This window comes from Anabrus simplex, chromosome 5 (assembly GCF_040414725.1).
Source record: "Anabrus simplex isolate iqAnaSimp1 chromosome 5, ASM4041472v1, whole genome shotgun sequence".
Classification (NCBI taxonomy): Eukaryota; Metazoa; Arthropoda; class Insecta; order Orthoptera; family Tettigoniidae; genus Anabrus; species Anabrus simplex.
Genome location: NC_090269.1, coordinates 187,308,120 through 187,331,229, shown reverse-complemented (window position 1 = coordinate 187,331,229; position 23,110 = coordinate 187,308,120). Strand labels below are relative to the sequence as shown.

Here is a 23,110-nt window from a genome sequence, read left to right as displayed (position 1 = left end):
CGTGGCTTTACCTACCTTGGATCAGAAGTTCATTCCAAGAACAATGTTAGTTCTGAAATCCAAAACTGTATACTGTCTGCTAACAAGTGCTATCATGGCCTCAGAAAACATCTGAAGTATCTGTTCAGGAAAACGATAAAGTCCTAATGCATAAAGTTTTAGTAAAGCCTGTATTACATATGGTGCTGAGACCTGGACACACTCAAAATCTGATGAAAGACAGCTCAGTATATTTGAAAGAAGAATTTTGAAGCCAATTTTTGGGCCAGTGGAAGAAATCTTTGCCTGGAGAAGAAGATGAATTTTATCATTTATATAATGATTCCCACCATTGCTCTGGTGATTGAAACACTGATCACTCCATGTGAGATTAGTGCTGGACAAAGCGGAGGTGGAACAAGCTTATTCTGGTTTCTCTGTCATCTTACATCCCAGCAACACTTTCCACAATCTCTTCATTTAACTGCATAAAGATCATAGGGTTGGAGTGGGCAGGACATGTGCTGTGTGCTAATGACAGAATGATAAAGATATTTAATGCAGTGCCAGAAGGAATCAGGAAAGCTGGCAGACCAAAGTTAAGGTGGGAAGAAGGGATGAGAGAGGATGTAAAGATAATTGGAATCAAGAATTGGAGGAGCTCTGCACTTAACAGGAAAGAATGGGGAAAACTTCTTCAGAAGGCCATGGCCCACAAAGGGCTGTCGTGCCAGTGATGATGGACCCCCTTCGAAATTGTGGGATGCAGTTACCATCTCTGATAAATGGGTTGCCTCTGGATATCACTCGGCAGATAAATGCTACTCATTGAAGAACAGCAGCAAGGAGAATTACAACCTCGGAACTTTTCTTCGAGGCGAGTTTCGTTTTATTTTATTTCTTATCTCATAACAGTTTCCTTTTCTTTAATGTGGATCTGCATTTTCATTTCAAAAATTTAAAATTACTTAAGATTTTCCAAGGTACCTCTGTGACGCAACTGGTAGAACGTCGATCTCCCACCATTGCTCTGGTGATTGAAACACTGATCACTCCATGCGAGATTAGTGCTGGACAAAGTGGAGGTGGAACAGGTTTATTCTGGTTTCTCCTGTCATCTTACATCCCAGCAACACTTTCCATAATCTCTCCATTTTTCATTGTCCAGGGGAGTGCAATAGGCCTCACCAGCTGGCAAATTTTCTTTCCTCAGCACTTGTTACACACTTCATTCATTCATTCATTCATTCATTCATTCATTCATTCATTCATTCATTCATTCATGTTTTGATTTTTTTCACTTATGATATTCCAAATTAGTGTACTGGTAGTTAGCAGGGTTTCTTTAAAAAAAAAAAAAGTATTCTGGAGGCACATTTCATATCTTGGGGATGGGGTACAAAGTTAAGACAAAAATGACAGAATTTACAATATTTATTACACACAATAAATTTTATCTTTCATTTTGTTTAAGTTAAATTTTGTTTACGGTTCTACTCCCTCTGTTGCTACAGGATTGCAGCATGGTCACAATGTGTGCAACGATTCAGCATCTGTTGCACATAAATTATTGCTCAACATTGCAACTCGTAAGGCCTGCCACCAACTGTGTTCGAGGGAGGGAGAGAGATATATGAGTGCCTAGACTTCTGAGATTCACACTGACTATTTCCATTGGATATGCTTAGGGATTCAGTGAAATTGCACCTAGTTCAAAGTGCCTAGTGATTACTAATATTTTATTGAACTGTATAGTGACTAATGGAAAAAATAGAATTGCCTAAAAGGTATAACTTTCTAATGTTCATCACTCTTATTATAACAGAATTCAAACAAAAAGATCTAAAATTTACATTTTTCTGGGGAGGGGATTAATTTACTTACAGGGGAATTATATACCTCTTCACCCACTGGGAACTGCCTGACATAAATGCTAGTAGTAAATCTCTATGAACCTTCTCCTCCCACCAATGCTTTCTGATTTTGCAACCTCCTACATCATATAGAGGGTGGTCAGAAACAAGGTGAACTGAGTACATGAGCATTAGAGCGTTTGTCGTACTGATGAGTAATTTGAAAAAAATACGTCAATATCTCTTGCCGTTGTCATTTTATCAGCTGCTGAAGTTAGCCAATTAGATCGCTTCATGGGAGAATTCAAATGGACTTTACGAGGCAGCGTTGCTAAATCTGGTCGGGCTTAAAAGCTGTGCCGAGAAATGAGCGTCAAACACTAACACACCGTCGGTTTCAGCCAATGCCACCGTAGCATGCACGGAGGTCCTTGTTCAAGTCCCTGCTATTTCTCCTATTGGGGCTCTCACACCAGTCATAAGCCATGTGCAGATTTAGCAACACTGCCTCGCAAAGCCCATCTGAAGTCACCTGCGAAGCGATTTGATTGGCTAACTTCAGCACGTGATTAAATGACAATGGCACGATATAGCTAATTATTGTTTTCCAATTATTTATCTACATGACCAACCACATGCTCATGTTACCCACTTCACATTGTTTCTGACCACCCTGCATATTTTTCATTGATACAAACTTAGTCTTCGTGGGGAAAATAATTGGAAAGGAGAGCAGAAAAGTCCATGGAAAAGGGAGCTGGTTATGGTTTTTGTGTAGGTGAACATAATATGTGTAAACTTAAGACTAAGATACAGAGTAACTGTAAAATTTTATTTACAATCATAAATGTATACACGAGCTGCACAACAAAGCTATATATACATATAGACATTAACACTCATGTTCACATCACTGTAGTCCTGTAGAAACTCACTCTCATGTGACGGTCAAGGGAAATAGAATTTTCCAATTTAGTTTTTTTTTTTTTTTTTTTTTTTTTCATTTGCTTTACATCACACTGACACAGATATGTCTTATGGCGACGATGGGATAGGAAAGGCCTAGGAATGGGAAAGAAGCGGCCATGGCCTTAATTAAGGTACAGCCCCAGCATTTTCCTGGTGCGAAAATGGGAAACCACGGAAAGCCATCTTCAAGGCTGCCGACAGTGGACTTCGAACCCACTATCTCCCGATTACTGGATACTGTCTCAATATTATTACAATACTGGCCGCACTTAAGCGACTGCAGCTATCGAGCTCGGTCCAATTTAGTAACGCTTTCACATTAACACTAACTGTTTCTAGCAAAGGGAATTAATAACAATCTCAAACCAAGATTGGATAAAACTTATAGCGTACACTTGGGAGAAGCTATGAGATGAGCCATTTTGGATGCAAAATAGTTATGAATCATGTGTCATTAGATCATTTCACTCCAGAAACAGTCTACAATACTGGACGGGTTTATAAATTGGCGGCTTACAACAATAAATTGGAAAGAACAAGCTCAAATACAAATAAGTCTCAATTTCTATGACTGTCCTTCCCTGATCTGTCCTTGCCAAGATTTATGACTAATTACTAGTGATATCATAGAAATATAAACAAGTGCAGGAATTATCATTTTTCTATGTCTCACTAAGAGAAGTGGGGGAATTATCATTTTTCTATGTCTCGCTAAGAGCATGGGTTTGAAATGAATGATTCAGTAATCTATCTGTAATAACCAAGGAGCCAGCCTAGGAGTAATGGTATAGTTACAAATGTCTTGGATATACATTATAAGAGCCGAGTTAAATACACAAAAAGTACTTTTATGCAGTAATGAAAATCCACAGCTGTTTCCAGTCATTCGACTGGGTTAGGAATCGAACGAATGAATGAAGCCCCCATCTAGCGGCAAGGATAGGAATTGTACCGGCTGCCAAAGCCTGTCACACTCCTCTGGGGCAATGATTAATGACTGACAGATGAAATGAAATGAAATGATATTGGGGAGTGTTGCTGGAATTAAAGATGAGAGGGAAAACCAGAGTAACCAGGGGAAGAAAACCTGTTCCACCTCCGCTTTGTCCAGCGCAAATCTCAGATGAAGTGACCGGGATTTGAACCACGGAACCCTGCAGTGAGAGGCTGGCGCACTGCCACCTGAGCCACAGAGGCTTATTTTCATGGAGTAATAATTTTTTTTAAAGGTACAAATAAACTGTCAACGAATAAATTGTTGTGTTAAATAACAGTGCATCGAAACTAAGCAGAACTATTTGCCTTGACCGTCCATCAAATAATCTTATATCCACACTTTCAATGGTACACTTGTATAAAAATAATTAAAAAGAGTCCTTTAAAAATATATACATTCACACAGGGAGGGAAGGGAGAAAATGCTTATTCTCGTCCTCAATTCTAGATTAAAATTTGTGATGATTGTTCATTGACTACAATAATACTACAAAATAAAGAGGCACAGTATACATTAGGTACTCTGATGAGAAAATAACATCATACAAACTATTGCTGCATAAAAGGAGTTAAAAATATCCAGAAGCTCGAACCTCACTTTAAAAAAATAGCACCTTTGCAACAAAAGACAACAAACAATTAAACAAAAGATATTATTGCTGCAAAAGTTCCAGGGACCATGGAAATATTCACGCACTCAATTTACAAACTAAGAAGAGTTAACCCCTTCTGTGATATGATCAGTCTCAAGGAAAAGAATATGTATGGAACTGTAACAACTTTTTAAGATGTTTCTTTACTTTTATGAAGTCTTTGGTGATATAGTACATGGTTTTTAAAATATGATAATTCTTATGAGCTCCATGAATTGATGTATCTAGGAATAGTTCAAAAATAGTAAATAGGCAGAAATGAGGACCACTGCATGTTTAGTTCAGGACTGAAATGAGTAGTAGTCTCATTGTTGTAACTGCATATAATCAGAATTTCCACAATTTTAAAACACTTTCTATTACTGATCAACTTCCTAAAACTGTTTACATCTTTTTGGTTGAAATGATACACGTTTTGAGTTGTACTCCTTCAAACTACTAAAATATTTCTACATACCAAGAAAGATTACATCTGATATTTTGATATCTAATGGGTTTATCATTTTAAAACTGAAGCTATGTATCATTAAATAACAGTACAATACAAACACCATGGTGAAGGTAGAAAAAGAAACAGAGCTAGGACGACTTGCCTAGCAAGGAGACGCATTATACAATCCAGGCATGTCTTGAGAGATGGATGTAAAAGAAGAAAACATTGCACTGATCCATAATTTATGGATAGAATAAGAATGGTTCTTTCCAATGTTGAATCCAAGATGCTGTTACAGACTAGTTCTTCAGTCTGAAAGGCTCCAAGGTTAGGCATTAACTTCAGTAATCCTCATGTTTGAAGAAGCATCTGGCCACAGCAGCAGCTACCTTTTTTTTTCACCAGTTCCATCTTTACCCATAGCTGCACCCTAGATTCAACAATAGAACTTCATCTAATTCAATCCTCTGCCAAATAAAGATTAAAATTTTCTTTCCTGGTATTTGGCTGCCCCACATCTGCTTCCTTAATATGTACATTATACAGTTTTTGTCTCTGATTTTCTATAATAATTTCCTATATTCCCTAAATGTTATTTAAATTCCATAAACAATATAATACAGAAATACACCATATTTTTGAAAGAATTTTCACCTATTTGTATTGTCAAGTTGGGATAAATTACTGATCAAATGAATGTTTCCCAGTAGGTCAAACGGAAAATCAGTAACTTAAGCAATCTGGATGAGAATATTTCAGTACCTGTTTCTTCTGTCTTCAATACAGTAATGTTAATTGTACTTTAGATTACAAAGGCTACATTACTGAATGCATCCAACTTGTTCTGTTCCTCTACTCTACAGTATTTATAGAACATTAGGCACCTATTATTATTATTATTATTATTATTATTATTATTATTATTATTAAAGTAAAATTTTAAGTAGTATTATTTCAAATTTATCATTACAACAGTAAAAATTATATGTAGCAGTACATATCTTTTGTACTGCTGATAACTAACAAGGAGAGGCCAGACCCTTCGATTTCAACGAGCTTCGATGTACCTGTTGAGGTACACTCAGCACTAACTCATGTAGAATCTAATGGGTTCATCATTTTTAAAAGCTATGTATCATTAAATAACAGTACAATACAAATACCATGGTGAAGGCAGAAAAAGAAACAGAGGAAGAATGACTTGCCTAGCAAGGACACATACGCTTTGGCTTTCAAAAAAATTGAGGTCAAAAGTCATGACACAGGACCCGCTTCAGGCCATGTGGAGGTGATAGAACTCTAAAAGGTGAACAAATTTTACTTAAACATGTCATATCCACAACCTAATAATTCCGAAAAATTGATGAATCCCCGATTCCAATGCAACGCATATATACTTGGAGAGTTACACCGCAGTCAAATGGAGCAGTGGCATATGGTCACCGTAGTTGTTTGCGAACTTTGAACGATGTGAGTTTGAGTCACATCGCTGCTGTATTTTTTGTACAAAATGAATTATTATGAATTATTATTTGAGGGAACGTGGAGATAAAAATGGAACAAAAATATTATGCAAATTGCAAAACACTTTTTCTTCTTTCTTTCTTTCTTTCTTTCTTTCTTTCTTAATCCATTTACCCTCCAGGGTTGGTTTTTCCCCTCGTCCTCAGCGATGGATCCCACCTTTACTGCCTAAAGTGTGGTGTCCTGGAGCATGAAACTTTGGGTTGGGGATACAACTGGAAAGGAGGACAAGTGCCTCGCCCAGGCAGCCTCACCTGCTGTACTGAAAACACGGGCCTTGTGGGGGGGATGGGAAGTTTGGAAGGGATAGGGAAGGAAGTGGCTATGACCTTAAGTTAGATACCATCCCAGCATTTGCCTGGAAGAGAAGTGGGGAAACCACGGAAAACCACTTCAAGGATGGCTGATGTGGGAATGGAACCCTACTCTAATCAGTTGACCTCCTGAGCTGAGTGGACCCCGTTACAGCCCTCGTACCACTTTTGAAATGTCATGGCAGAGTTGGGAATCAAGCCTGCGCTCCGGGGGCTGGCAGGTAATCAAAGTAACCACTATACTACAGAGGTGGACCACTTTATTTTCTACCTGAAATTAATATAGGCCTAAACGTTCTCACAAGACCATGTTGGTGTGACATAAAGCAACTTGTAAATACAATTACTGTATATATAGAATTAAAAAATATAGGTGCGATGAAACTCGAACTCATGTCATCGAGGTTCACAGACAAGTACGGTGACCAATCAGCCACCACTCCGGGTGACTGCTGTGTAACTTCCAAGTGTACATGCATTGCAATGGAATCAGGGATTCATCAATTTTTTTCAAAAATTGTTAGGGTGCGAACCTGACATGTTTAAGTAAAATTTGTTCACCTTTTAGTGTTCTATCACCTCCACTTAGTCCGAAGCGGATCCTGCATCATGACATTTGACCTCAATTTTTTCCGAAAATGAAAGCATATTGACCTAAACCCTTCTACGCGAGTTACTGTTGTGTGTCCCTCAACAGGTACATTGAAGCTCGTTGAAATCGGTTGGACACAGGGTCAAGCCTCTCCTTGTAAGATAAAATTGCAATAGGCTTTGAACTGTGGAAAGACAAATAAATTGTTGTAAATAATATAACAGTCAATAGATTAATACAATGCAGTTGCAAACCCAAAGGAAAATTATATTTTATTTAAATACTTAATAAGGATCAAATAAAAATTATAAGAAACGTGTTAGCATATGCTAATATTAATTTAAAACCATTATATAGTACATATGCTAAACATGAATATAAGTCGCTAAATTTTAATGTTCTGATAATCCAAAAGTCAATTTATGAATTAAAAAATGTAGTCAATAAATACTTCATTTTTGCTATCATATTTGTTAATTCTAGGAAAAGCAACAAATCAGGCAGCTGCGCATTATGAGTTTCATATGCCTGAGTGGATGGCAACTATCCTGAATGGATTTCCTTTACACCATGCCAATGCTAGAATAGAATTATACCGTATTTGAAGTTCCGAAAAAGTTTTCATATCGTTAGTCTCAAATAATTACAGTTATATGTACTAATTTAGACATGACTTGCCTCTTTGATGAAGACACAAGAAAAGAATGTTCTAGACCAGTGGTATTCAAACTTTTTGGTTGGCATATCCCCAAAATACAATTTTTTAACTTCGTACTCCCGAAGTATGAGTATATTGCGATTATACCAGAAATAACAAATGATTGTTGCTGAATGCCAAATAATATTAACTATAATCATCATCATCATCTTCTGCAGCTTAGCCCACTTGCGCAGGGTCCTTGCAAACATTAAGGCATGAAAAAGTTGTGGCCGAGGATGTAAGGTCGCATGCCCTTCCTGACACCACAGGATTTTCAGCTAAGCTGCTATACCATCCTGTACTCCAATAATAACAATAATGTATTGTGTATACATATGATCGCTGGGCAAATGAAACCTCGTAACTCCTTCAGAGTAAAATTTACAGGAGAAGCCAAAAACTAAGCAGTGAGCAATCGCTGAAGAAATGTTCCTGCTATTTTCAGTGCTTAATGATAGCCCAATTATTCGACCACTGGAGCCCTGTTGTATGGCCAGTAGTGTTGGGACATTCGATTCATTTTACTGAATCGATTCATTTGATTCCGTTCACGTTACTGAATCGATACAGTAATCCGATTCACGGCTCATTGGTCACCGCTCCTACTGCATCTGTGTAGTATGTGCTGGTAAGACAGCAGCAACAGCATTCAGTGCTCGCAGCTGCCATCTGGTCTTCATACTATGAACTCCTTTCTTAGAAAAAATGCTAGTTACTCTAATACATCGAAGGTTTCCGGTGACGCTGGGTGGGAAAGGTTAGGATTGGGAAGGTAGCAGCCATGACCTGAATTAAGGTACAGTCCCAGCATTTCCTGGTGTGAAAATGGGGAAACTACGGAAAAACCATCTTAACGGCTGCCGACGGTGTGATTCGATCCCACCATCCCCCGAATGCAAGCGCATAGCCACGCGATATTAACCGCACGACAACTCGCTCAGTCATTTTTTTAATAGTCATATTTGTATAGGCTACCCGAGATGTACAGTAGCCCGCTGGTTTTCTGATTCAACATACTGTTATTGCGTCTGTCCACATATGATTGAAGTCTTGTGCAACGATGTGACATATGAAATATAAAACAGGTACTTTTGAGTGGTCATGAGCATGACTCATAGTCATAGGGCAGGCTAGAGTCGAGTTTAATTGTCAAATGTCAACTAAGTTATAATACTAAGATTCATTAAACTAATAAATAGTATAACCTAATAGCCTACCTACTTACTAGCTACTTCAGAATTATGTTGTGACTACCTTTTTAACACTGCAAATAAATCCATCTATTATTTAAACCTCCCTGTAAGAAGAGGACAGTGAATGCAAATGGGTATTATTTTCAAATGAGCTGAGCTCGAGAGTCCATTATAGCATACGATTCTTTCAGTGTAGCATGGCTCACTGTATGTCTCGCTGCAGTGAGCCGATAAGGAGCCGTGTGTATCTTGTGTCTCACTGAGCCGCGCTCGTTCACGATTCTTTCGATGTGCCATGGCTCACTGTATGTCTCGCTGCAGCGGAAGCTCGGCTCTCCGCGTGTCCAGTGAGCCGATAAGGAGCCGTGTGTATCATGTGTCTCACTGAGCCGCGCTCGTTCACGATTCTTTCGATGTGCCATGATTCACTGATTCACTGTCTCGCTGCAGCGGAAGCTCGGCTCCCCGTCAACGTCCAGCGAGTGCGCCACTCAGCACTGTCCGCTGGGAGTAAGCTGAATCATGTGCCGTGAGCTCGCCGTTCCTGTGAATCGATTCACTCGGACACTTGAATGAATCGATACACTGCTTCGAATCATACATTCAGTAGCCAACACTAATGGCCAGATTATTTTTTCTACCCAGGAATATCGTTCACAGTACCTTTTTTTTTTTTTTTTTTTTTGCTAGGGGCTTTACGTCGCACCGACACAGATAGGTCTTATGGCGACGATGGGATAGGAAAGGCCTAGGAGTTGGAAGGAAGCGGCCGTGGCCTTAATTAAGGTACAGCCCCAGCATTTGCCTGGTGTGAAAATGGGAAACCACGGAAAACCATCTTCAGGGCTGCCGATAGTGGGATTCGAACCTACTATCTCCCGGATGCAAGCTTACAGCCGCGCGCCTCTACGCGCACGGCCAACTCGCCCGGTCACAGTACCTTTCTTGGCGTCAGTGTTTGGCTAGATATCACACATAACGGAATAAGAGTAATCCGCAAACATGAACTGAACAACAAGAGGATTGACTTAAGAAGGCAGGAATTCCTGTATAGAGATGGGTCATGCGAGTCACCGCATACTAACTTTTACAAGTTTGTGAAGAACTTAAAAGAGGTACAAACTGACACATATTTCAGAATGAATAGTTCAGAACAGGGACTCTGTGCAGCGGCAGACAGAAACACTAAATCAAAATAAGATTTTCTTGAAAATGAGTTGGCTCACCGAAAACAGGTAGGAGCTACGATAAATTTGCGAAGCACTTGAGACAAATCCGCGTACCACACTTTGAATACCACCATTCTAGAAGATGATGATGATGCTTGTTGTTTAAAGGGCCATAACACACTGTTCTAGGCAAACATGGTCATTATGGCTTAGTAGTCTACAATGAAAGATTATGTCTAGTGATCCCAAATTTAATCTCCAACACCGACAAGACTGAAGAATGGCAGAAGGTCCAAATAAAGCTGACTCAGCCTAATGAAGAAATGAGATGCAAAGTCCTAGCTAGAGAAGTGGAAGTAAACAGTCAAAGAATCTAGTACTTCAATCATGCAGCTCCCATAATCCCACAATCCACATGTCAAACTGGCTGGCGTTTGCTCTGTAGGCAGTTCTTTGACAGTACCAATGATCTGATTAACAATATGACAACTACAGAAATAATGTTTAAATAAACTCAAGGCAACATTCACTCAGTAAATCCTTGGGGCTGATAACTGCATTGTTCTTAACTCTTAAAACAAGTAGCAGAAGCAACAACTCATGTCTGCTGATGTTCAATAGTAGTTACAACAATATTTTAACAAATAAATGTACTGAAGTCTGTAGCAGCTAATTTCAGAAGTGAGGGAATACTTCCATGCTTCACTGAACATGTCCAACAAAGAAGCAAAAACATTTTGTGCTTTCCAAATATTTGTTTTACTAACTATACCAATGACTATGCATGTAAAGCAAAAGACATTACATAATTTTGTTTTTAATTTATCCTCAAATTTATTGCATGGATGAGATCTTAAGTACCTGTACAAATTGTTTATTTTCAGTAAGTCTGTTGGTATCTTATTGATGCAGTCACCCATCATCTTTGTTACTTGAGCCTGAGACAACATTGTTAAAAGTCTTCTGGTACTGAAGTGCCAGTATACACGCAGTAACAAGAAGAAATTGAACATATCCATATAATATTGTAATCCAGCTTGTGCTATGTCTTGGGCTACCAAATACATTGCCAGATGTGAAGTTTGGAAAAGTGTGTCTATGAATTCTTCCTTTCAGTCTATTAGTCACATTTTCCAAGATGAAATTTAAAATTGAACTGATCACAGTTTCTTTCTTTGAAATTCCATTTATATTTAATACTAGATGCTAGACGTAATACTGTATTACTGTAATAGCAACACAATTCTGGCTGACAGACTCACCGTGCCACACCATAGAAGAAGAAACAGCAGAGACAGGTTGAAAGGAGATACAATTAACAAATGGATATACCACATCAACTCTACAAATATGATGTATGTTATTACTTTAATACAGTATTCCTCTAATACAATATTAAAATTTACAGAACTTTGCATAATGTACTCTTTAACTTCTAATTCTGCTTTCAGTTTAAGACAGCAATTCTGTTGTTCAGTGTAGCAGTCTATACACAGGATTATTAATAGAATGTTTAAAGAATAACTACTGTAATTTACTTTCTCCTATTTGGCATCTTTTCTTTACAGCTTTGCTATCAGTTCAAAAATATCTTTATACCATATCTCTCTAATTCACATTAAACTCAGGTGAAGATGTCCATCTGTAGTCAATCTCAGATTATTAAACTCTGTCATTTGCAAATGTAAAACTGCTTACATGGTCTTCGCAGATTACTTTCCTTCCAACTCGCCAATAGTGAATAAATCAGCCCTCATAGCAATAAGAATCTTTTGGGTGTGTTCAGTATTTCGGCCAAAACATGTATTGGGCTCAGCTGGACTGGCACACCTTTCCAAGACACTATCTAGCAGTAGCAGACTGTTTACATAGTCTTGGAAAGGCATGCCGGCAAAACAATGCACACACACTCTAATAACCCAAAAGGTTCTTATTGCTGTAATTTTTTATTGGTAGTCATGGGAGCCTTAACTGGCAGTGTGGAGACCCTTTTTAGCCTACTGTAAACATTCTGGATCATAATTTGTGTTAGAATCAAATTTTTATTTTTGATCTAAAGCTTCTTCCTGTATCATAGGACATTGTGGTTACTAATATGTTTGAATTAGGTCTTAATGTGCAGGAAAAACCATAAATTCAAAGCTAAAATTAGGCAGACACAGATGCTCCAAATAGTACTTAGGAACAGCCCTGTCATAAGATATAATACTCAGGTGAAATAGACAGCAAAAATAGGGGAACCCTACCCTGTGTCTCCTCTTCTCAGCACACATTTTAAATAATCAAAAATAATTTTAATGTTATTGGTTTTATGTCTCACTAACTACTATTCAGGTTTCTGGAGATTTCAATGTGCTGGAATTTTGTCCTGCAGACATTTTGTCATATATTGTACCAATAAGTACCAACACAAGGTTGGTGTATTTTAGTACCACTGCACTGCACTGAGTTGGGATGAAGTCAGTCTAGAAAGCTAGCGCTCTACTGTCTCAGTGCAGCAACCAAAAACAAGTTCAGTTGTGAGTGAAGCAGAACATCTAGTCAATTTAAGTGTTTCTCTACACCAATGGAAGTCATTGTTTATTTGTAAACTATAACACATAAAGAATTACTCTTGGTCCAAGTTCAGATGATTTTGTTTAAAACTAAATACAGAACTCCAGTCTATGAAACTTGCAAAATCCTCAAGAAATTATAATCTGGAAGTGTTCTGGATAATGTCAACTATGTCAATGGGAAACAAGTATCCAAACAGAATTCCTCTCCTGAGGACAGAAAAGGAAACAATTCTCTCATCTCTGTTTGTTTCTCACATTACAGAGGAATTAACAGAGGTAACTTGTGTCCAAATTAGGGTTATTAACAAAAGTGGAAGTTCTTCCATATTTTATTGAACAATTTAACCCGTTAGAATGTAGCTACATAATCTGCAAAGCTCAGAAAACGAAGCTTCTAGCTCCAGAACCAGTAGTTCCACGGATACGCTCCTATATAATACATCTTGGACTTCACTTCCAAGAACTAGATCTCATCAGTGTAAATATGGGTAAATTTAAATTATTCCTGAACTGCGACAATTACATTTTCCAATGACTTTTGTGTCCCTTCACCCTAATGTTCAAACACCACTGATCGCATTTCAGGTCATCAAAGGCATTATTCCATCTTCATTCAGAATGACCCTGTGCACTGAATTTGACCCAAAATCTAAAGCATAGAAGTTAATTACCAAGCAATACAAACATATTGAAAATTTCAGAGCTGCCACCATATTCTGAAGAGTCTATCACTATCCAACTTTTCCTGATTTAGCAACTAAAAGGTTTTCTGAAAAAGAAACAGTTTGTGATTGCTGACAAAGTCATTGCAAATGTAATGAAAGCATTTAAAGAAGTACTAAAAAATTATTTTCAGAATGCTCCTATTAGATTAAAATCATTAACAAATGTGTAAGTGAAAACTGCTCAGTAATGCATTTCTGTGTGATGAGCCAATTATGAAAATTTTTTGAACTTGCATCTTATGACATAGTCTGTTCTCATAATAGACTACAGATGCTTGTCATCTTCACTAGGTTAAAATAATAGAACAAAGAGTAACCAAAATAAAAGAATGATTCTGGGAGCATTTCCTCTTAATTATATATGGGAAAATATAGCAATTTCTTGGTGCATCATCATCAAATGGATTACCACTGTCGCAAAGAACTATCCATTATTCCGTACACTTAAAGAGGATCACATTTTAAAATAAAAAGCCAAGCTTCCTATGAAGTACATCTTTCAATTGTTTTCCACTTATAATAATCCCCATACTTGAGCAATCTTGTTTGTTAGCTGTAATAGAGCACACACACAAAAAATGTATCCTTTCTTTAAGAAATACTATACCATCTCAATCTCAGAATAACTGCAGTTAAATTCAGAAAAGCTTCATTCATTTTCAGAAATTGTGAATTAGAATTAGAAACTTTAATTTCAGAAATTATGAATTTAAATTCGGAAATTGTAATTCAATATTCAGAAAATGTGTTGAATTTCGGAAATAGTAATATTAATTTCAGAAGATGCAGTTTGAATATTATTCTTAGACTTATTAATAATGTTTAAATTAGTTGACAAAAATAATTGTAACATGCAGGAAGAATGAGTGTATGACTGCAAATGTGTTTATGTTGATTATATAGTCAATAGCTCAATAAATGTGTTAAGTCATTAAATAAACCATTTAAATGCCATATGTGTAAGTAATCCATTCATTCTAACAAATTGCATTTAACGAAATTATTACTTTTTCTCAAACTAAACTTGCATTTTCTTAATTTGAAATGATCTTTCCTTAAATTAAGTTCACCATTTCCAAATTTTACTTTACTTTTTCTGAAAATGAATGAAACTTTCTGAATTGAATTGTACTTCTTATGAAATTGAGAATGAAATGGTGTAGAATATTATTGGCTGTATGTGCCACATGTAATGAAGTACTTACTCTTAAATGAGCCCATTTATGTGATAAAAGTGATCTCGGTGATCAATATGATCTACATGCATGGTCTTTCACTGGGCAGTTTAGGGAAAAACAAACGAACATTCTTCTGATGATGTGCTTTATAGGAGAAATTGTTTGTGAAGAGATGACAGACTTAGTTAATAACCTTATTAAAATGCACATCAGTTAAAACATGTAAGACTGACAGAAACAAGCCCACAAGAGTGGTCCATTCATATTTAGGCCACTCGACTTTCTGCTCACTAACAAGTATGTGATGAGAGAGGACCAGGTGACAAGACAAACTGTAAAAATGTCTGCTTTTAACTGATAACGCAGGAAGAAGGAAGTGTGAGACTACCACACTGAACTAAACCAAAGCATCTGGCCAGCCAAAGGCTAGCAGCGAACATGCTCTTCTGAGAGTGATGATGAAGGAAGAACTGGCCTACGAGGGTTCCCCATAGTTAAATGACGCACTCCCATGGAGGAATTCTGATTACTCCAGTCACCTGTTGGGATGGAAGTACGGTAGAATTTGGTTGATGTCTTGTTGAAGATTGGTAGCAGTTCATTGGCTTCATTTGACAGAGCCTGGAAATAATTACAGTTCACATTAGTACATAATTTTATAAGAATTCACCCACAAATTAACTTGCACTACTTGTGTTTGAAATCATCGCTCTCTACTATGCGCTAATACACCTTCCCAATACAGCGATATGAGCGATATGGGCCTAGTTCCCATTTGTACCATGGAGCACTGCATCACTGGCATTGAAACACGATTGTTCATTACAGCACATGCAAAGTATTTTCTATATTTATGTTTAAATATATTGCCCATCACTCGATAAACATATTTAAATCATACCTTACACCTTAACAAAGAAGTTTGGTGAAGAGCATGTCCCTACAAAGCGGAAAAATCCATACAAAATAATATTAATGGTAGTAAATACTATAGGAAAGAAATAATGTCACATACCCTTCTATTTTGGAGCAACTTACACAATACCTTTCTGTTTAAGGGTCTCACCTTCAAAGATCTCTGTTGTTGATGTGGCTATGTTATTTAAGAATGCAGGAATAGTGCAATCGTAAATAACTTCACGCAATAACTGTGAATGGTTGTGCTTTCAATACAAAATAATGAATAACTTTAAAAATCCAGATGGGTACTGCAGCCTGCTGTTTTCATCTCCCTTATTAGCATTATCACCATAGTCTTGTCACAAGAATCAAGCAGATATCACACTTGGTTTTTCAAACAACAAAACCTCTTATGTACAACAGATGTGCTAACTTCATAGAAGAGCAGAAAAAAAGATAGCTGTGGGATTTTAAATCAGGCCTCAGATCAATAATGAAGAAATAATTCTTGTACAATATATTTAAACATCAGCTGCCGTAGGCACAGATTTTACTTACCAGGGGACCGAACTCGATAGCTGCAATCGCTTAAGTGCAGCCAGTATCCAGTAATCGGGAAATAGTGGGTTCGAACCCCACTGTCGGCAGCCCTGAAGATGGTTTTCCATGGTTTCCCATTTTACCTTAATTAAGGCCACGGCCACTTCCTTCCCATTCCTAAGCCTTTCCTATCCCATCGTTGCCATAAGACCTATCTGTATCAGTGCGACGTAAAGCAAAAAAAACTTACCAGGGGACTTGCGGAGATCCTTAAGGATAAACGTGGTATGACCTGAGAGACCTTGAGACGTGTTTGGAAGATTCTCTTCGGCATTTCCGATCGCAGAAGTGTCCGACTCCACCTCCATGTTTCTGTTTGCAGGATAAGCCAAGATCCTCATTTTCAAAATGCGGTTGAGACCAAAGAAGAAAGCTCTAGCATCCAGCATATCATTGCTGTCTGACATTTGGCGCAGAGCGCTAAAAACCATGTCCACAGTCACTATTGAATGCTCGGGTCAGAACATAATATAGTAAAAACCCGTCTGAAGAAAGTACTTGACACACACCACTGTTGATGCTGTAGTCAACAGAATGGCTTATACGTCTCCTTGCTAAGGAATTCCTCTCCGGCTTTCTCACTGGAGGTCTTAAGTTCATTCAGGTACTGGGGAAAATTATTTTCCAGCCACTGCAATCTCTTGCAATCGAAGCTTAAGGAATTCATCTAGTCCGGCTGCAATGTTGCTACATTTGTGCTACTGGCATGTAGCCTATGTCGAACAATTTCTTTATTGATAACATGCATTTGATAGTGCTGCCTGCATTATCAAAATCATTCGCATCTTTATGACTTTTTATTTTTTTATTATAGGGCTGTTATTACTTCAGTCGCGAAAATATCCTCATTTTCTCATGCGTGTAAGGAAAGGAACCGGTTTCACAGTTTATTTTGAATATATCTGATAGTTTCTAGTTAAAATCACCAGTTATGTATTGGGAACCATCGAACATAGATTTTTCAAGTAAAGAATTTCTTCCATTTTTCAGAATGTGCCAACGGTTGAAAGCAAGAAAAAGAGGACTTGCCCTACCAGCAGGATAACAGATCTTCGGTTTAATGTCTTTTGAAGAAGTCTTTTCATCATGCTGACATTAGTCTTATGATTGTCACTCACAATACACAACATGAAAAAAAAACGCAATCTTCGACATTCTTTATTGTTATGAGTGTTAAAGTATGTAGCTCTGTACCTGAAAGCCTCCTAGAGAAAAAAAATGCTGCTGGTAGCCTGTATTTTGTAGTCACACCAGAAATTTAAAAAACGGAGAAGGTTACTGACCAGGGTAATTGGATTTCTACTTTCGTTTGCATGACAGTCATCTTGAGTAGTTTTTATTTGCTCAACATGGAATGAAAATAAACTGTTTCTGTCCAAAGAAGGTGTCGAGTTTCTTGTCAAATAACATCTGCTGTTCAATGGTCACTTCATCAACTACCAATGAACACAATATCTCTGCTTCATTTAGGTGCTGGCTTTCTGCTAAGAGACTCTCCTTTACTAAGGGTGTTATTGCAGTCACAAAGTTTATATTTCCTATGTAGCGTGAATGTGTGGATTTACTGGGTGTGGCGAGCCTGTAGTTTTGATGATCTCGAATTGAAATTCAGCGAAAAATCCTTTCTTGCAATAGCATATAGCCATTCTTGACGTTGCTGATCGTTCAAAGGAAATTCATGAAACGAAATCCCATTCCCCTATCTGCTTTTGCTTTTAAATAAAGGCAGACGGCAGTAAATCATATTATGTACATAAACATTAAAACAGTTCACGACCAAAGAAACAAGCCAAATAAGCTAAACACAGCCTCAAATTACACCAGCACTCTTAGCAGTGATCACTGAGTGTGTCTTATCAAGCAGAGTAATGCCAGCACTCCAAGCTCCTGAACTGTGTACGCTGTGTTCGCTCGTTTACACGTGTGACCGGGCGAATGAGAAGGCGTGTTAGCACAGTCATAGTAGAGGGCGATGGTGAAATGTATGAAAAAAGAACTTAAATTCCATCCAGGTAAGAGAAATAAATGGAAAAAAGTAGTGGTGAAAAGTTAATACACATTTTGTTCTTCGTGTTTTGTAATAATAAAGAGCCGGTTCTTTTATACCATAACATGATTTTGACCTGATCATACTTGATCCATCTCTGGTGAGATATACAGTTTTCGATGCACTTCGTCTTGTGGCTTAGGCTAGAACCAGTTTAATACGAAGGTCGATCAAATATAAACGGGATTTTTGTTCCTGAACATCAACAGTTGGTAGGACTGACCCCATGCTTCTGCTATGCTTAGGCGGGACCGTTAGGAGTGGAGAGAGCGTGCTGTTAGATATTTTCCGCCGTTTCATCAGTAACGCTTGTGATGTCAGAGCAACAGGTGCACCCGTCCACTGCGCAACGCATAATTATAAAATTTCTTGCTCGTGAAGGAGTTACAGTGGTGGAAATTTGTCAGAGATTGACTGCACAGTTCGGTGATCAAACATTGCCAAGGACGCGTGTGTTTGCCTGGCATAAAAAGTTCAAGGAAGGACAAGAACGTGTGGAAAATCAGCAACACGATCGCCGTCCTCCGACCAGCATTAAAGACAAAAACATTTGTGCGGTTAAAGACATTTTTGATGATGATTGACGGGCGAGAGTATCAGAAATTGCAGAACAAGTCGGAATCAGTTATGGGAGCTGTCAAGCAATCATCACAAACGACTTACAGTTCTGTAAAGTGTGTTCCAGATGGGTCCCTCGCCTTTTGACTGAAAATCTGAAGTTGAGATGTTTGGAGGTCTGTCAGAGGCTTACAGCAAGATTTGCGGAAGAAAGTGATGCATTTTTTAGTCGGATTGTCACCTGCGACTAAACATGGGTCTACCACTACACTCCTGAATCCAAAGAAGCCAGTAAACAGTGGCAGAGGAAAGGGGAGGCAACCATTTTTTTCGATTGGCGAGGCATTTTGCTGATTGATTTTTTGCATGAGCAACACACAATCAATGCTGCTTACTAGTGTGAGCTGTTGAACAAGGTGAGGGCTGCATATCGCCGCAAAAGACGAGACCAACCATTTCGACCGGTCATCCTCCTCTACGACAATGCGCGACCCCATACTGCAGCTCTGTCTCCAAGCTACAGGAAATGCACTGCACTACACTTCATCATCCTCCTTACAGCCCGGACTTATCACCCTGTGATTTCCATTTGTTCGGACCGCTTAGAGAAGCTCTTAGGAAGGCAACGATTTGAAGATGACAAGAGTGTGGAAGACTTTGTGCGCAACTGGCTGGTGACACAACCCTGTTCTTGTTACGATGAGGACATCAAAAACCTGCCCATTCACTGGGACAAATGCATTTCCAAAGCAGGAAACTATGAGGAAAAAAATATAATTACCTTGTGTTTGTGTTTTTCAAAAAATGAATTTTTAATAAAAAAATAAAATCCTGTTTATATTTGATCCCCCCCCTCCTACTTATATCAACCTGCCTGGTGAGTGGCAGTGGCAATTATTGTTTTAAGAGGAAGTACAATTGGGCAATCATCTCCTCTAAGCGCTAATCAGAGGAAGGTGGAAGAAGTCCAACCTTCAAAGAATGAGGGTATCAGAAAAAGAAAGAGGAAGAAGACTCTTTAGGCCTGCAAACCAAATACCATTGGGATCAGAAGAGAACAAGATTTGACCTAGAGAAAGATAAATGTGAGGAGCAAGGCACAAGCAAGTGGTAGCAATGATAGGGGAGATGGTCAATAACTCAAGCTTCCTGGGGTTCACCTCTTTCAGTCATTTCTTAATGACAGGCAGAGGATACTGCCACCACCCACAGAGAAGGGGTAGTCATTAATTTGGCTTTACCTTTAACAATATGAAAGTACTGTAAATGGGGTAAGAGCAATGCTTATAGATTCTAACCCTGTAATGAATGGTGTGAAAGTATTGCTTGCAGGATCAGTTGAAGTATTCATTTTAGAACAAGAGAATATTTCACTCCTCTCTTCCTCACTCGCGCGGGCTACCCCCGTAGCCCAGCCATTTTCTTTTCTGTGATAGTTGCAGTGAGGAGGAGGTAGAGTAGCACAGTTCCAGGTACCTTCCTTCCTGTTAATCCTGTGGACATAGTGTGCGACTGCACGTCTTAGAGGTTGGACCTGTGCTCAAGTAAGTGTTAAAGTTGAATGGGTTACGTCTGTAGCCCGTGCGAGTGTTGGCGTCATTATGGCTAGACCCCTGCACGGATATACAAAATAACATCCGCATCTGCGAATGGTTATCCGCTTCTGCGAATGGTTATCCGTAAGACCTATGCAGAGTCTCTTTTAACTCTTTCGCTGCGCAAGTCGACTTTTGTCGACTTACATCCCTATAGCATTCACTGCGGTAATCGACTTTTGTCGACTTGGTACTTTCCTGCTATAATTTCCGCGCGCTTCTTCACTAAAGGCCCATTTAATAATACAAACATCTATAGTCATGTATTCGCTATGTACTAAGCATTGTTTGAAAACTTTGCCGCCAATACTGGACCTATGTTTATTTGTTATCCTTCACCCGCCCGCCCGCCAACATCCCTGTCAGCTGTCTGGCCGATAGCAGGCTTCACTCAGTAGCTTCGAGCGCGCGGAACAACATTAGTAATGGAAGTGATGAAATTTTCTATCTTTTAGTTGCCGATTCTGATTCAGACTGTTCGGTAAATTTGGACAATGAAACAAGTGATGATGTGCATAGTGATTGTTCGGAAGAAAGTGCTAACGAGGAAGATCTTCATTTTGTTTCGGACTAGTGGGATATTTGTGATAACATTGAAACTGCACTAATGAAAGAATATTGTACAATAAGCTTCAAAAGAGGGCAATTAGTGTTCCTGACTTCAGAAATTCCGCCATAATGGGACTTCTACGAGAGTATCAGCGAAGTCCGCCGGCGAAACGAGGAAGAACTTACGATTACATACCTCAAGCGCGCCTGACGGAAAGGCATTTTCTTGAGGAGCAGCAGGACAAGAGTCACAAACATAATTGCGTTGCTTGTTCCATATTACCAGAAAAATGTTCAAAGAAAAGAAAGGGACTGTGCAAGAGAAAACAGACAGTATTTTTTGTAAGAAATGCCCAGGACAGCCTGCAATGTGTCCAGTTCCATGTTCGGAGATATATCACAGTAATGTGTGTTGCAAGGTCAAATGTCACTGCTAGTTTGCCAAAGTTATGGTGCAATGGTGATGAATATCACTGACCTTGAAAAAAAATAAAGTTTTAGTTCATTTGGAAAATACGAAAAAAAATTACATTTTTCTGTAAGTGTTCTGTTGAAAAATAGCGCAGCGAAAGAGTTAAGGAATGTTTACTGTAGGATGTGGAATGTTGTTGAATATTTTATTTGTATTCCCTTTACCTACCTAGCCTGTATGGTGTAGAATGTTATTGTGGAATGTTTTGTTTTTATTCCCTCTATCTACTTAAGTAACTACTAGATTGTAAATTATTATTGTTCTGTGATATCTGTAACATTCCAGAAAAGTTATGATGCAGACTTTTGGAACAGGTGTGTTGGCCCCTGTCGATTCTAGAAGCATGTCCTTACTAATTCTGAAAGATGGAAAGTTTGTGATTAGTGTCTGCCTATGTTCTGGAATATTGTGAAAACATCGCTACTTGATAAAGAGTTTTGATTGGTGGATCTGGGTAGCGATGGGGAAGCTCCTGTGCTCTGACTGGTCACTCGGTAATCACATCGGGGCCAGACTAGCCTTTTTAAGAGAGCTAGGCAAGATTTCGTGGTCTTTAGTTCTCTCATCAGTCCAGCGATTAGACGCACGTCGGCGAATCCTCCCTCCCAGGATGGGCTACCTTGGGGTAAGCACTGTTGATCTCAGTTCCACTTTAATTTACATTTAATGTTCGCTTGTATTTTCACATAGGAGTTTACCCTACTCGCCCAGACTCGCCACTCAACTACTTCACATGCCTTAGCTTTTCAGCTGGGCCTGCCTATTTGCTTTTGAGGCATTCCCCTTTCCTTTGTTTTGCTAAACATATAATTTGTGGATTAATTTAATTTCCCTCAGGGTTTGCCTCTAGTAACTCCGCGTCACTTGATGTGTGCTAATTTTTCCGCTGCCCCGCATCAAGTGTTTTTGGTGTGGGAGCAAGTTGAAATGGCCTCTGCACCAAGTTTAAATATTTCTTATTTCCCCCTATTTCCATTACGTGGCTCAGATGTCTTAGAAAGTGTGTTAACTTTCATTTAATATTGTACGTGTATCCTGTGTTCCCTCTTACCCTCAAAACTGTATTGTAGAAGTTGCATTATGTTAAGATATATCTAGTTTACCTCTTGACCTAATAGCAAAGCTCTTGGCAAGTACATCTAATTTGTATTTTAGAAATGGTGTAACTGGATTGTTTGGATAGATGAATTTTGTTCGGAATTTACCTTGTAATGTTTATTTTGGAAAATAAAATCTTGAATCAAGGGATCACTGCTGATTTTTCTGGAAACCTGCAACTTTCTTATCCCTATGGTCCTGGTAGGTTTCCCAGACCCGCTCCACCAAAAATATTGAAACAGATAGATCTGTTAACACAATACAATAGGTCTGACACCTGGCACCACAACCCCTACAGTCACAGGTTTATGAGGGATTTTCTCTTGCGACAACTACCGAGGTATTGACCTTCGTTCCTTTCTTCCACTAACTGCGGGCAGAAGCCAGTTAGGCTTAGGTCAGATTTACGGCTTTATGATCTCAAGGCTCTATATATTACCATTAACCCATACCAA

At 38.6% G+C, this 23,110-nt stretch overlaps 1 protein-coding gene across 2 annotated transcripts in view; it reads right to left on the bottom strand.

Moving 5' to 3' along the window:
- Positions 1–9,494: 9,494 nt before the first annotated feature.
- Pdk (pyruvate dehydrogenase kinase) overlaps positions 9,495–23,110 on the bottom strand; it is a 465,625-nt gene continuing 452,009 nt past the window's right edge. The window contains exons 8-9 of one of the 2 annotated variants that reach the window (XR_011018266.1): positions 10,147–15,457; positions 9,495–9,869 (exon numbers count right to left, since the gene is read on the bottom strand). Coding sequence is in view for 1 of the 2 variants with exons in the window: in XM_068227592.1 (XP_068083693.1) it covers positions 15,263–15,457 (195 nt within the window). In the remaining variant the exon portion in view is untranslated. Of the gene's footprint in view, positions 9,870–9,898; positions 15,458–23,110 lie in introns of those variants that run through there. The other variant, XM_068227592.1, reaches the window with a different exon arrangement.